The following is a 15,000-nucleotide window of genomic DNA, read 5'->3' as shown; positions in this document are numbered from 1 at the left end:
AAGCATTTCTTATGTTTGAAAAAATGCTGAGTAATATGAAAGATTATTTTTTAGTATGAACATTTGGTTTTGTTAGAAACAACATTTTGATTACTATTCGGTCACCATAAGAGTTACTTCTATACTCACTGAGCAAGAGTAAAGTTTTTAATTTATAGGCTACATGTGTTGAAAAGATTAATCAGAATACAGTGCAAGTTGTGTTACATAAACATTGACTACTCTGTTAAGATATGAATAATTAAGTCTGAATGAAGATGAAAAATGTAATTTTCCAAACATTATAATGAGGCCTGCCAACCCCGCCCCCCCTCCCCCCCCCCCCCCGACTTGCATGTCGTTAAATAAAGAATAGCTGGGTAAAGATTTTTATACAATCTAGTGAACCATTGAGCAATTTCTCCCATTATTCCCCTTTCCACTTCTGAGTATGTCACAACTAATCACAAAACTACTAGAGTGAGGTTTGGACTTCAGGAAAGATGGCAAAGGAAAGGGGAACAATAATTTCTTTTACTACCTATTTTCTGTAATCTAAGTTTGCACTTCTGTTCTGCAAAGGCCATAAGTTAGTAAGAACCTGTGTGTGCAGGAGAACTGCCTTTCTATACTTTTCCACACCTTTCTCATAAATCTATCATGAAGTTTAGAGAGGTTTCTAAATAGTCTTTGACAAAGGGGTTTTCTTAGCATTCCTGTCTGGAGTTTGAAGCTGCTTAATAGGCCTGTAGAGGGGCTGAACCTCGGGCTTCCTTTTTAACAGGCAGATAGATTATTGCTGCTTTTTATACATGGTGGCATTGGAAATTGGAGTTAATAATCTCTTTGACAAGTCTAGTGATTTGCTGGATATGTATTTCATACAATACCTCCCATTTTCCCATATATTTGCTTTAGGAAGATTTATCAACACATTTTGTGGACTTCTGCCATTCAGAAGTTCCTGAAGTGTGGAGCTTAAAACAAACAGTGTAGCTTCTAACATTTGAATGGCTTTCATTGCCAAATTTCATTTAAGACTGTGGTGCTTTTGCAGAATGAGATGTTGCCCTGGGAATGCTGCTAAAGCCCTGAATGTTTCACTCTTTCTGTCCTGGAATAGATGTATTACTAGGTTAATTTATGAAGGTTCACATTTCTCAATGTGATGAGACTTATGCTCATAGTAAGCTCTATGAGTTAAGCCAGTACCTTCCTACTTAATTGTTAAGGTAATTAATTTTGTTGACTGGAGAATTTTGGGGTATACTCCCATTTCCTTACTGTTGTAAAGTACCAAACATCCATTTGAACATTTTCTTGTGGCTTTACTTGTTTCAGTGTAAAATTATTGAAATGTTTTAAAACAGGAAGCTGAGTTTCATTAATGTTTTTACTAGCTCTCCTTTCTGCTCAGGTTTTCATTGCGACCTTTCTGGTACAGTGGTTGAGATCCATCAGCATCTCCAGAAACTTTAGCAGGAAGGTTCACTTCTACGGTGAACATGACTGTGAACATTCAGGAAATGGGACAATCTAACATTTTGGCCAAAACATTGTGTTGTGCTGTAGCTGAGAATCACCAAATCATATCTGTAAGAAAAGATGGTGTACAGAAGAACACTGCTGAGAACAAGGACAACCTGCAGCTGTTCACATTCAAGTATCACAAACAAAACTCAGGCACAGCTCATCAAAAACGCAGGTACCTGCTGCTAGGCAGGGAGATCTTATTTGTGAGAGACCAGCAAGAGCAGGGCTGCTGCATGGAGGTGAATGAACACAGCAAAGTCAGCCACAGCCACAGGGCACCTGGGCAGGGCAGTGACAGCAACGGGATGTGTCAGCATCCGAGCAGTCATCAGGTGACAGTCAGGTAAGGAGCCACGTCCCAGCTCAGTTTGGGAAATCCTCATGATAGATCAGGGAAGGGGTGGAGTCACCATTTCTGGGGATATTTAAAAGGTGGACTCGTGTCAATTTGAGGCATGGTTTAGGGATGGACTGAGAAAGCTGGATTGCTTGTTGGGCTCGGTGACCCTCAAAGTCTTTTCCAAACGAAACGCCTCTTTGATTCTATGACTGAGAGGGGGCAGGGGCTGAGCAGCCAAAATGGTCCTCCCGGGCAGAGGGGTGCGGGGAAGCTGGTCCGGGCGGGTTTGAGCAGTGATGCCTAAATGCGGTCCGATGCGACGTTCTGAGACCCAACTTGCTTTATCTTTTTGTTATGGTTATTCATTTATCCCTCCCTCCCCCCGTGCACTTACGTAAAGGATCTTTCCTTCCTGCCCCTGACTGACAGCCGGAGAAGCGGCCGCCGCTTTTCCCTGGGAGGAGCGGGCCGGGCCCCGCGGCGGTGCGAGGCGGCGCTGCCCGGGAAGGCGGCGCTCCAGCCGCGCCCCTGCGCGCCCGCCGCCGGAGGAGCAGGAGCGGCGGAGCGCCGGGAGCAGCATGGTGCTGCCGCCGCTGCTGCGCGCCGTCATCATGGGGCCGCCGGGCTCCGGGAAAGGCACCGTCTCCGCTCGGATTATCAAGCACTTCGGCGTGAAGCACCTCTCCAGCGGCGACCTGCTGAGGGACAACATGCAGAAGAAGACAGGTGAGAATGTGGAGGGGGGCGGGATGTGTGCGCGCATGAGAGGATCCCTCTTCCTGTCCCCGTCCCGCGAGAACGGTCCCCACGCAGCCCTGCGGGAGCGTCCGAGTGACAGAGCTGCGCTGCGGGGAAGAGAGACACGCTCGCAACACTCATTCCTGGCCCCAGCCCCGCTCCCTCCCTCTCTTCCCCCCTCCCTTCCCCTCCTTTAAGGGGGTTTGCTGTTCCCCACTCCCACCCCTGTGTGCCCCGCACCCAGGCAGAGGCTGGGTGACTTCACACAACTCATCTGGAGGCCAGAGGCCACCGAAGTGGGCCTCATATCTGCAGCCATGGGTCCTCCACAGGCTGTCACTTGCCAGCCTCTTCGTGAACGTGAACCGGGCTGTCTGGGTTTATCCTGTTTCCCTTCTTTTGTTACACCTCATTGTTTCTTTGTCTTGGGCGCTTTTTGTAAACACCCAGTGGTTTTTGTACGTGTTTCTAATAGCTCTGATAGTTTCTCATGGTTTCTCCAGCTGGAAGGATCTTAAAAGAGAAAAAATATTCACATCTTTTAACAGGCAGGGCAAGAGGGAGGTTTTGGGAAATCAAACTTTTTTGGATGTTCACTTGATGGCTAGTAGAGGTACCTGGAATTGTTACATAGCTATTCCAAAATTAGGCCTTAGTTCTGAGCTGGCACACATAACATAGTGGTGCTAAAAAAAAAAAAAAAAAAAAAAAAAAAAAAAAAAAAAAAAAAAGGCAAAATTTTCAAACTACATAGCTTTTAAAATTATTATTGTCTTACAGCATGGTCTGTTTTTATGTACAATGGTGCTTATACTAGGTAAAGATATTAATTATTCTTGCTGTATAGTCCTAGCTTGGCCTCTGTCTCAGCTGAGATACTACAGTCTCTCTCTCCGGTGGATTTTTGCAACGATGGAAGGCTCCCTCCTGACTTCCACATCTGCTTTTCTATATGGTGGGGTGAAAAACCTTGTAAGAACCATCTCAGGCTGCACATGATGAAGTGAGAATATCATTATTTCCAGCAATTTCAAGGTGTAGAATATTACATTGCGAGTATCACTGTATTATTATGCCTAGGTAATTGGCAGTCTGAGTTTTGGAATACATATAAGCATATTTGAAGATGAAGCAGTTGTGATGCGATTTCCACATGTCTTTACACAAATTCTGTTTACTCAGTAAGGATAATGACTTCAGTACAGTGACTGACTTTACTATAGCTGATATTGTAGATACTGTAAGTTAAGAATTTGCTAGGAGCACACCTACGTAGACATACCTCATCATATTAATGCTATTTCTATTTGGTTGCACAATCATAAGATTTTATTTACAGAGGGTCACAAAACTGTTCTGTTACGAACTTTCAGCATAAGACCTGGGTGGGGAGCCACTCCTAGAAAATAAAGGAAATGTTATTTTACCAAGTGCTTTGAGGCTTACAATGTTTATTAAATAGTTTAGGTTTTGTGCAAGACAATAGAGCACCAGAGTCATGCTGAAGGTTGTGTGAGAAGAGGAAATTGCAAGTGGAAATATTATATTGCTTGAATTGTGGTGGGAACATGAAGTGATGGAGACAGAAGTGATTATGCAAAGAATTCTAGGTGGGTTGGATAGATGAAAGACTGTGAAGGAGAGCAAACATGTGAAATGAAGGTTTGGCAGACACATTAAAATCCAAAATATGAGGAAAGAAGTCAGTGGACAGGTTAAGAGGTGAAGTTTGCTCTAAATTTGCTACAGCAGAATTTACCAGAATCTGCTACAGAATTTCTCATTCACTAGTAAACCCAAAGGAAACTCTATTGCAATTTCATTGAAAGTCAGTCACTAGTTGAAGAAATGGTTCCCAGAGGGTTGAGATGAAGTATGAGGCAGCAGGACTAGGTAGTACTCTGAAAACAGGAGAACACTGAGAGGCAACTCAGAGAGCCTTGACAAGTTCAGTCAAGGCAAAGACCAATGAGTTTTGATTATAATAGAAGAGTCCTGCAATTTCCAGTTCTTCAGTAAATGAGTTACACTAAGATGGGCAGCTAAAGCCCTTGGAAAATTAGATATAGTTAACAGTAGTTATATGGTGCAAATTTTGCATTTGCTGTCTTGTGAAAATCGACATTGTTGAAAAGTCCTGTTGAAGATGAGTGTCCTTATCATTGGCAGTTATTGCCATGTTCTTCTGGACAGTGGAGGGTCTGTGACCACCTCTCTAATGCTAAGGCAGTTAGTGTCTGATTATGGCTAGATAATGGATGTGGATACTTGTCATCACTTACAAAGGAAAGAAACATGTGTTACCTGTTATTATGGAGATTGCCATGCCTGTAGTGGCCTCAGATCCAACTTAAAAACCCCAGAACTAAATAAAACCTACAAACCCCCGTGAAATCCCACTCCCAACAGGGGTGGGAAAAAAACCCACAAACAAAAAACCACAAGAAACACCCCACCACCACCACAACAGCAAAAAATCTGTGAGCTAGTGTACCAACTTTGTGTCCTGATATATGACTATTTGTGTATGGTTGTGCATATTTTTTTTTTCCATCTATAATAGTGACTTTCAAAATGACCTGAGTGCTGTGGAGAGGGGCAAAAGACAACATTTTTCAAACTCTATGGATCTAATAATAGCTTGCCATGTTCTAAAATCTTTCTGGACTCAAAACCCCATGAATCTTTCCTAAGTAAGTTAGAATTGTTCTTTGTGAACCTTGCCTTACGCATATTTTTAGATCATTGTGGCTAGAGCAATGCTGCAACATAAATCAGTAGCAGAGCCAATTATCAAGTACACATTAAACTATCTAGACATGATTTATTCCTTCTCCCAACCTACTTTTGCAGGCTACATGGTTCAAAGCACACTAGAATAATAAAAGAGGTATGAAGAAGGGAGGTAGGGAAAAGAAGAGACACTTTGTACCCAGGCAGGCAGTCACCTTTTTTCCAGTTTGTGATGTGCTGAAGCACTCAGGCACCATAGTCCAACTCTTTTCTATATAGTGAGCAGGTTTTGAAGTCTGGCCAAGGTGCACAGTGCCTATTTCTAAATGGTCTTTGTACTTTTCTACTTTGTACTTTGTCATCCACTGACTAAAGTCGTGAACAGGCAGTAAGGGGAAATGGTTCCTTTATTTATTTATTTTTTCACATCACCAAAGCTACTATTTGCCTTTTTTGAGGGCATGAACTGCTTTTCAGTTGCCTCATCTGAAGAAAGGCCTCGTCCTGTGGCATATTCTATGCACTGAGTGATGGGACTCGCATTTGTCATTGCTTTCTGCTGAAAGTGGTTATATCTTGTGTGGGTATTTCTGTTCTTTAGTTTCCTGTAATATCAGCCTAGATATCAACTGGCTGCAAGTAAAGGATTCTACAGATCCACAATAAAACCAGTCTAGCCACTATTCTGGGTTACTTAACATAATTGGGTAATTGTTTTATAAACGAAAGATACTGATACTGTGCCTAGGACACAACCCAGGCAACTGAATTTCTTCCTGGCTATACACATGACTTGGGTGAACTATAGCATGCTACTGCCTGCCATGTAGGAGCATGGTGTGATAGCTGGAACTATGATGCATGGATGGAATTTTAGTGAGCCAGGGGAAAACTACCCCAGTGGGATAAATGACTGGTCTAAAGGTTAGTCAGTACCGTGGGAAAATACTAGTGTCTGTGTGCTCACATAAATAGCGTAAAATTTCTGTAAACATCCTCTTGAAACTCTAGTAATCATAAAAATACTTATCTGGCAACCCTGTCCCACTGCAGAATGCTTTCTTAAATGCCAAAGACATTTATGTTTGTAACAAAGCCTAAGTGTAAGTTAGTAACTAGCCACGAAACTGAGAAAATAACTTTCTTTTCCAGAAGTCTGAGGACTGATATCTTAATAAACTTGTATTCTTTCTATTTCTTATTTTGAAGACTCCTGATTAATAGTCTCTCCTCATTTTAGTTTTTGGAACTTCTTATTTCAAATACATACTAGTAAATTTATTCAGAGGATATGAGGATAGAGGCGTGTTTTGCCATGGATCTAAATAATCTGATACATATTTGCATGGTCAGATCCTACTCAGTCATCTGGATGTTTTTTTTAATTTTGGCAAGCATGCTGTCTGTCTTGTTTACAACTTTCCTATGTCATCCTGATCATAATAAATTTTTTGCAGCCTTGTGGGCTTTTTTCCTCTTGCTAGAGGTCAGCGTTAGTGTGTAACAATGTGTCTTTTAGGAGTGAAGCCTCTGCCCAGGCCCCACTCAACCTCTCCAGCGGAAAAGCTGCTTGAAGCCACTTGGGCAGGCAATTGAGCTCTCACATACACACACGCCAGGAGGCTAGCTCAGCAAAAGAGAGGCAAGAAGGCCCTTTGCATAAGATCAAGTTCCAGCAAGGTTTATTCCAGGTGCCAAAGGGAATCAAGTGCAAAGAAGGGCAATCATGTACCTTGCTCAGGCTTAAGTATGATTTACATCATCCAATGACCTTGTGGCACAGGGGCAGAACTGAGGGCAGGTAAGGTCAGGGTCCTTAGAGAAAACAGGTCTGGTCACCGGGGTCCCACAACCAATGAATTAACAAGGAAAGAAGAAACCAAGAGAATTTGAGTATTAGAGAGAAGAGGCAGGGGTAGAATTACCGTGTGTCCTTCCAAGGCCAAAACCTGGGGGTTATTTCAATTGGCTTTAGGGACTCCACAATAGTGTAATGCAACTTCTATTTTTGCAGAAGTGGGAATCCTTGCCAAGTCCTACATTGATCAAGGGCAGCTTATTCCAGATGATATAATGACACAACTAATGCTGAATGAGATAAGAGGTCTAGACCGGTACAACTGGCTATTGGATGGTAAGTTATCATGTTGGATATCCCTATATATGGAAAGAAAATCTGCTCTGGAAAACTTGGGACTGCTTTGGTCGCTGGTTGCCAGCTTGTTATGAAACGTTCAGCAGATAGTCTGCCCCAGTTTCTTTGGCTGACAAATGCTTTGGGTGTATCCTGCCTCCAGAACATTTCAGGGATATTTAACTCATGTTAAAAAGCATAGTTCAACACTGCAGAAAAACTTCAAAACAGGAAATTCTGGTATTTTTTACGATAATTCATATGGTATTTCCCTATTAAAAGAGTCATTGAGAAGTTTCTTTTTTAAAGTTTTTTAATAAAGTCCTTGGGGAATGGAAAACTTTTTAAGGATGTGGCTTTGGAATTATTTAAATAGCAAGGTAGGAATGTGATGCAGTAACAAGGTATGTATGGAAAAGTACTGCAGGAGTGTAGTAAAAGTCATTGCTCAATTTCCCTAAAAGTTCTCCCTCATTTGCTGTTTGGTTCTGTTCTCCAGAGTGAACTGTTTTGCAGTTCTGCAGTGTAAGTTCATTGCTTCATCATTCACAGTAGAGAGAAAATACTTTTGCTGCTGTCTTCATGAACTGGATGGCTCTTGTTATTCCAGCCCATTGGAGTACAGTTGGATGCCCAGCAGAAAACAGCATCTAGGCTGGATGCATGTTTTTTCAGGCTGTAGACACAACTTGTCTCAGTAGATGAAACAAAAAAAAATTATTTAGAGGGAGTGAAAAATCCACAGTGGTCTCTGTCCCTGGGTGCTTTATTATAGTTATATTTATATAGTTGTTCATACATACAGTAATATGTTCTGGTGGCTTTAGTCACAGTTGGGTTCCTCCCTGAGATAAAGGCTTCATTCCCACAGTGAACAGTACAATGAAACCTAAAAAATAAAGCAAAGAATGGCAGATACTGGGTTTTTTTCTTTAGTTTTAGGTCCCACATACACACAGTTCTAGTCTTGTGGATCTGGATGTGTACCAGTATAGCTGTGCTCACTGCAGCTCTCAGCGGGAGGATTGTGGTGAGACCATAAGAGAATAAATCAATTTCTGCTGCATGTTATCATGCTCCTGCCTTTAAACTTTTGGAGCAGATATTTTGTCTGCATCAGCATTTGCAATGAGACTCAGTGAATTACACTAGGGATAGCTCTGCCATAATGGGCTTTGCGGGAAAAAAACTGTTCTGTTGAAATATGTTAACCTGAAATCTTTAGTGTGGTAACTGCAGCACAGAACAGATGGAGTCATTTTGCTCAAACCAGAGGTGCTAAACTGCTTGCATGCTCGCTCTAGCCAAACATCCACTTACTGCCTTACAATGGGTTGGTGGCTTCTAGAGTCATAGCAGATGCAGCAGTCTTGAGTCCTATGTGTCTGTGGGTATCATCAATTTAGATTTATGTGCTCTATAATCTGGAGCACTTTTCTCTGTGTTCCTGGAATCTTCATAGTTCATCACATGTTGCAGATCTTTCTGTATAGAGAAAACACTATGTAGAAAATGCCAGTTCAATTTCAATGAAATGCTTTTGTAAAGGCACTTCAATTTATTGAGGAATTTTCTCATTACTCAGTCCCAAGCAAACTCATTTTCCAGCTGCATAACTTAGAAACATGGTGGCTGCTAATAGTAAGAAAGAACAGCAGTTCTTGAACAGTGTTCAACAGCAGTGTTGAAGACTTGGCTCTTCCTCTGCTCTTAACATTTAGAAGCATTTCCATGAGATAATGTGAATATGTGAGAAATAGGCTGAGGGCAGCTCATGACTGTGATACAAACCGTGTGCAAGAGACTTAATGCACAAGCAAGCGCTGATCTGAGTTAATCAACTCTGTCTATTTGTAATGTTTTTCCTTACTTATGCAATGGACAGATCAACCAACATTATGCAAGAGTTTCTTAAGTTTGTACCTATCAGTACTTGCTTTCATGGAGAGACTTACTTGTACAGAATGATGCAAATTACAAGCTACTGAAGAACACGAGACTGCTAGAGCTTTTTGAGGAGAGGAATTGTTCCAGTAAGTATAGGATGTAATAGCATGTTCTGCAGTAGCTTTGATCACTGAAAGGCTTGTGCTCAGTTTTTGATTCCTAATTCTTTATGGAGACCTTGGCTATTTTTGATTTTTGTTCCCACTGCACCCCACCCTAAGTTTGACTAGATTTATCTAATAGTTTCAGGCATAGAGTAGGGAGCCACAGAGTTCATGGGGCAAAATGCAGCACCTTTGAAGTGAAGAGACAGGTTCCTGATCAGCCTGAGTGTGCTTACAGTCGTCCTATCTGAGGACAGTTAGATACCCTAAAACTTTTAGGACCCTTCTAAATCTTGGACTGCCTCTGGTAAATATATTTGGCTTTCTGCACTGAATAAAACAGGTTTGTAATGGCCACCACCTTAAGCCAGACTTACACAGCTGTGAAAGTAAGATGTTGCAGATGTTTCTAGGTTGTTCTGAGTGAAACTTTTCACTGGAACTTTTATTACTCCAAATGCGTACACAGTGTTTTTATGCAGTGTAGTGGTATGTGGTATATATTCATATGGGATATTTTTGCACTTATTTGTTGCACTTTTGGGAAAATCATTAGCTGAAATGAAGAAATGAAAGCTGGGAGGCATTTAAAAAGTTAAAATGCCATGACACACTGAAAGATATTGGAAAATCTGATATCTCTTCCATCTTTATAGAATATTACAATGCTTTTTGGGTTTTTTGCTGAGTAACAATTATTTTCTCTAATGACTCAATCCAGGTAATTTTTGCTATAAATCTGCTTTTGGAATTTTATGAAGTTGTTTCCTTTAAAAAGGTTTTCCCAGAACCGTTGCTCAGGCAGAAGCCCTTGATAAAGAATGTCACATAGACACTGTGATTGACCTAGATGTGCCATTTGAGACCATAAAGTGTCGGCTTACAGCACGATGGATCCACCCTGCCAGTGGCAGAGTCTACAATCTTGAATTCAGTCCTCCCAAAGTGCAGGTAAGCAATATGTGCTGGTGTTGGCACTAAGTGCTGCATTGCCTTTGCTAGCTGCAATAAAATATTGTTTGCATGTTGTTTCAAAACACAGCAGCTCAGAATAAGAAGGCTCCTTTCATTTCTTGGGAGCACAGGAACTTTCCTGCAACACTGTGCTGGCATGAGGGTATGTTAGTGACCTGGTAGAACCTCAAGCTGATAGACAACCAATTTGGCCCCTGCAGAGCAGAACACCGTGGTGTCTTATAAGCTCTTGTTAAAGCTCTTCACTGATCTGGAATACTCTCTGCCTTGCACACTGGCACAGGACCTGGGCATGGTCTTAGCCTGTTTGCAGCTTGTACAGTCCAAAATATAGCTTTCTTTTTCTTCCTCCAGAGAAGTCATACTTTATATATAGGAAACACCAAACCACCAGTCAGAGGAATCCACATAATGCTGTGTTTATATTTAACCAGGATGGGTTTTCAAGGGAAGAGCTGCTGTACTGCAAAACTGGATGTAGAAACTTTCAAGTAAGGGAAGCTTTTCAACAGATTTAAGAACTTACGAGTTGAGATATCCTAAAGAGGAGCTTGAAGATAAAGACTATTCATTGTTACCTTAATTTTTTTAAGAACAAGGATTTGCTTTAGTGCAACTCAGCTAAAACTGTATTTCATCCTTAACTTTAAATAACTTAGCTGTTGTGGCACCACATGTCACCTGGAAGCTCTATTAATTTACATCAGAAGCACAGCAGGCCCTGTAGTTTTTGGATTTCAGTGTTGCAGGAAAAGAGGCCAGCTTGGAATACCAGGTAAGCACTGGAAGTGAGCAAATGAAAATATTGCCTGTTTTGTTTAAAACAAGGTGTTTAAAATCATGGTTATTTTCAATTGCAGAAGAGCACAGGCAAGATGGAACAGAGAATTATCAGACTTACCAGAGTAGGCTTCAGCTGCCAGAGCTTTGCTATTAGGAACTGCTTTACCTTTCACTAATTAGCAGACTTATCACAACACAATGGACTGCAATACTTAAAGCGAAAACATGGAATAGAGCTGAACAGGTGAAATACTGTTGTCTCTATTTTCTTAATAGTCTTGTAAAATGCTTACTTACTTAGTAGGAACAAGTTTACACATTTTTGTAAAGTTTTCCTTGCATTACCTCTGTAGGGAAAGCTTCAGCTCTTATGCCATTTTTTGTACAGCTGTTGCTAAATGATAACTCTTCCACGTTGCAACTTAAAGGGCCATTAACTCCTTTGCCCCTTTTAGTATTGTCAAATGAAGGTCCACTTGGTCTTGTTTCCTGTTATACAGGAACGTATTACCAACAACATTGTTTTCCCTTGTACGTGAAGGTTTTGTCTTCATATTTCCCATATTCTATGAATGCTCCAGAGGACAAATTAATCAAGATACTATGAACTAATCTTCATTGGCAATACTGAGAAAATATTTTTAACTAACAGACTGTTTTACTGGAAATTCAACAACTTATATTCCGGATAAGAACATAGCAGCAGCCTCTCCCTTTATAGGCAGAAATGCACACCCTGATTAAGTGGAAATTGACAATAATTTAAATAGAAGATCACACAAACCATGCTTAAACAGAAGTAAGAAGTATACTCCAGTGTTTGCTTTTAACTGTAATTAGGGCATTGACGACATTACTGGTGAGCCACTTGTTCAGCGCGATGATGACAAGCCAGAGACTGTCAGCAAGAGGCTACAGGCTTACGATGCTCAAACAAAACCTGTTCTAGAATATTATCGGTAAGTAGTGAAATCTGTTCTTCCACATTCCAAAATATTATTGTGCATCAGCATAAGAACAGATCTCACCAGTTACAGAATATATAATACCACAACAGTGAGTGCGGTGTGAGTAGCTGTGCAACTTGTAGATAATATGCACAGCATATTATCTATAGCTGTGCAACTTTCAAGAACTCAGTAAGAAATCAACCCAGCAGAATGAGTCTGGTTTTCCATACTCATTCCAGTGTTGTATGACACCTTCTGGAACCTGTGTGGTAAAACAGGCTGTTACTGCAGCTAGCCACATCTAGCTTTATAAAGAATGCTATGCATTATTCAATACATCATAATACTGTTCTCAGCAACAACAGCTCTGGTGGGTGAAGTAACAGAGACAGTTCCTTTTTTTGCAAGAATTTACAGTATTTTGTTTTCTGGATGTATAAGTAGAAGCTCTTCTAACAAGTACAAGGGGTTAAGAAGTGATACACAGAGAAACTGTTAATGAGGATTTAAATGTGGTTGTTCTAAGAACAGGACTCTGACTGGATCCAGCTAGCAAGACTCTCTGGGAATAAATAGCTAATTCAGAATCATCCTTTGCAGTGTGGAGTGGAAAAAAAAATACTAGCTCTTTTAAGAGTAAAAATTATACACGAAGTTTCTCTTAATGTAAAGCTGCAAGTATCATACTGCTAATATATAGATATATATATATTAAGTCACCATGTAGAGTTTTAGTCTTCCCTTGCCTAGACAGAGAAATCACACTCTGACAACATCGATGACTGTCCTTTCTGTATTTCCATATTCACCACCCTTCATTGTATTCTTCCAGGACTGTTGAGCAGAAAACTAGAAACTCCATCTTTGATGTGGTTAGGTTTTGAAGAAGTTTTTCTAGATTGACAATGATATTCCCAATTTTTAGATTTCTAAAGTGAAAATGCTTCAGAGCACCACAGTAAGACAGATGCCGAAGCTGTTATTACTGGTAATAACATACTTGACAGATAAAACTAGCTCCTACAGCTAATTCAGAATAACTTAACTTGTGCCTGGTTATTTTGCTTTCCTGATGTGCATTCTTTGATCCATGAGGCAACGTTATAATACCTCAGATAGTCACAGTCATCTGGTCAACAGCTGTACAGCACATCCTGTGGGATGACATTGCTACTTTATCCTGTTTGTGATTAAGTACTCTGCAGATAGCCATCAGTTTTATGAACTGATGTGGTCAATAGCTAATTGTTTGAAGAACAGAGTAATGAAATGTCCAGCCTGCATTTCCAGTGCTACAGCTCTTCCAATCTGTTACATCACATGCGTATTTTCACACTCCTGGCTGGGTAATCTTCAAGTGAGGTGGAGATTTTGGAACAATTAAACAATTTGACATCTGTAATGCTTTCTTCTTTTTCTTCCTTAGGAAAAAAGGGTTACTAAAATCCTTTTCTGGAACAGAAACCAATAAGATCTGGCCGCATATCTATGCTTTCCTTCAAACCAAGTTGCCAAATGTGAGCCAAAAAGATGGTGCCAACCCCAGGTGAAAATAGGTCAAACTTCTGCTCATCTGTCACAGCTCACTCCCGATTACATGAGATTCTGCAGTCAAGGATTTGTCCAAGTAATCTACCAGACTCATCAATAATTAAAAGTCCAATGCTGTCCCTAACTTATTTTATGGTAAAATTTTATTGCTGGTGGTTATCACTTTAATGCTGTATTTTTTAATATTAAATATACTAAATTTTAAAAATAGACTAAGTGTCTTTAACTAGACCAGGTACTCTTGTGTCTCTTATCTGGAAAATATATTTGCAATATTGATTGGTGAAAGAAACACATTTCAGAATACAGCTTAATTAGAAAGCACATTGACTGATTTACTCAGTCAGTAAATGAAGCAATGGCAAGGATTTGAAAGCACATTTCTTAAAACATGTGCCTAGCTGGAGCTAGCCCAAAGCTGTGAAGACCAATGAGCACTGGTCTGCAAAAAGCCATTTCAGACCAGAGCTGGTTTGTTTGGAAATTGATCTTACGGAAAGGCTAGCTTCTTGTTTGCTTGCAGAGATGTTGATTTTGCTCACCATAAACAACATTTAGTAGCAGGGTAAATTATCTAAGCAAGGATTATGCTTATATTTCCGCCCTCAGAACAACTTTGCAGGCATGGGAAATGGAGTTTCAATGATGTGTGACACATTTGGTAAAGACTCTGTCTTTGCGTGACCCTGTAAGACTTTATCAGTAAAAAGACAGCAGATACTGAACAGGCTAAGTGTAATCTGGTAAACTTGTAGCTCGACAATCTTGACCAGTGAATGTACCTTTTCTACTATCTTTGAAAACAAGTGCTCACTGATGCCAGTGACATGGATTTCCAGTGGTCAAAATATTAACTTTGGCATGTTAATGTAGCAATTTTTATTGTAGCAACTGGACTGGTTTTCATGAGACTCTGGTCTCTGACCAGCTCTTCTGTTTATTCACTAGATAACTGGAAACACAAACCTCCACACTCCACACTTTTTAACAGCCCAGGGAATGCAGACTTTGCTGTTTTTCCAGTGAATTCTCCCAGCCCTTTTTTAATGCTTATCAGAGTGGGAGCTTCAAGAGTCAGCAAAATATGAGGAACAAACAACTCTAAGTAATGTCTGAAGTAGCTGTGTCCTCTTAATGCAGGTTCCAATCTCCTTTAGCAGTGACTGTAAACAGCTACAGAGCTGGGGTGTTGGCATACCTCAGACTGCATCTGCACAGCATATTATCTATAGC

The 15,000-nt window shown here is 40.6% G+C and overlaps 1 protein-coding gene across 3 annotated transcripts; it reads left to right on the top strand.

Moving 5' to 3' along the window:
* Nucleotides 1–2,347: 2,347 nt before the first annotated feature.
* On the top strand, nt 2,348–13,994 carry AK3 (adenylate kinase 3). Of its 3 annotated transcripts, XR_005704485.2 has the most exons (8): nt 2,399–2,578; nt 7,338–7,457; nt 10,287–10,459; nt 10,918–10,974; nt 11,143–11,258; nt 11,344–11,510; nt 12,107–12,225; nt 13,643–13,662. XR_005704485.2 is itself a non-coding variant. In XM_040090713.1 (5 exons), exons 1-5 carry the CDS (start codon nt 2,431–2,433, stop codon nt 13,764–13,766), a joined length of 684 nt encoding a protein of 227 aa, XP_039946647.1. In that variant the 5' UTR covers nt 2,348–2,430; the 3' UTR covers nt 13,767–13,994. The 3 variants fall into 3 exon arrangements, 1 of the variants encoding a protein (XP_039946647.1); XR_005704487.2 differs by lacking the exon at nt 10,918–10,974 and having other exon boundaries at nt 2,370–2,578; XM_040090713.1 differs by lacking the exons at nt 10,918–10,974; nt 11,143–11,258; nt 11,344–11,510 and having other exon boundaries at nt 2,348–2,578; nt 13,643–13,994.
* The last annotated feature ends 1,006 nt before the right edge of the window (nt 13,995–15,000 follow it).

Source organism: Hirundo rustica, chromosome Z, assembly GCF_015227805.2.
Source record: "Hirundo rustica isolate bHirRus1 chromosome Z, bHirRus1.pri.v3, whole genome shotgun sequence".
In the NCBI taxonomy this organism is placed as follows: Eukaryota; Metazoa; Chordata; class Aves; order Passeriformes; family Hirundinidae; genus Hirundo; species Hirundo rustica.
Note: the sequence above shows the minus strand (reverse complement) of the source record. Positions and strands in the feature narration are given on the sequence as shown.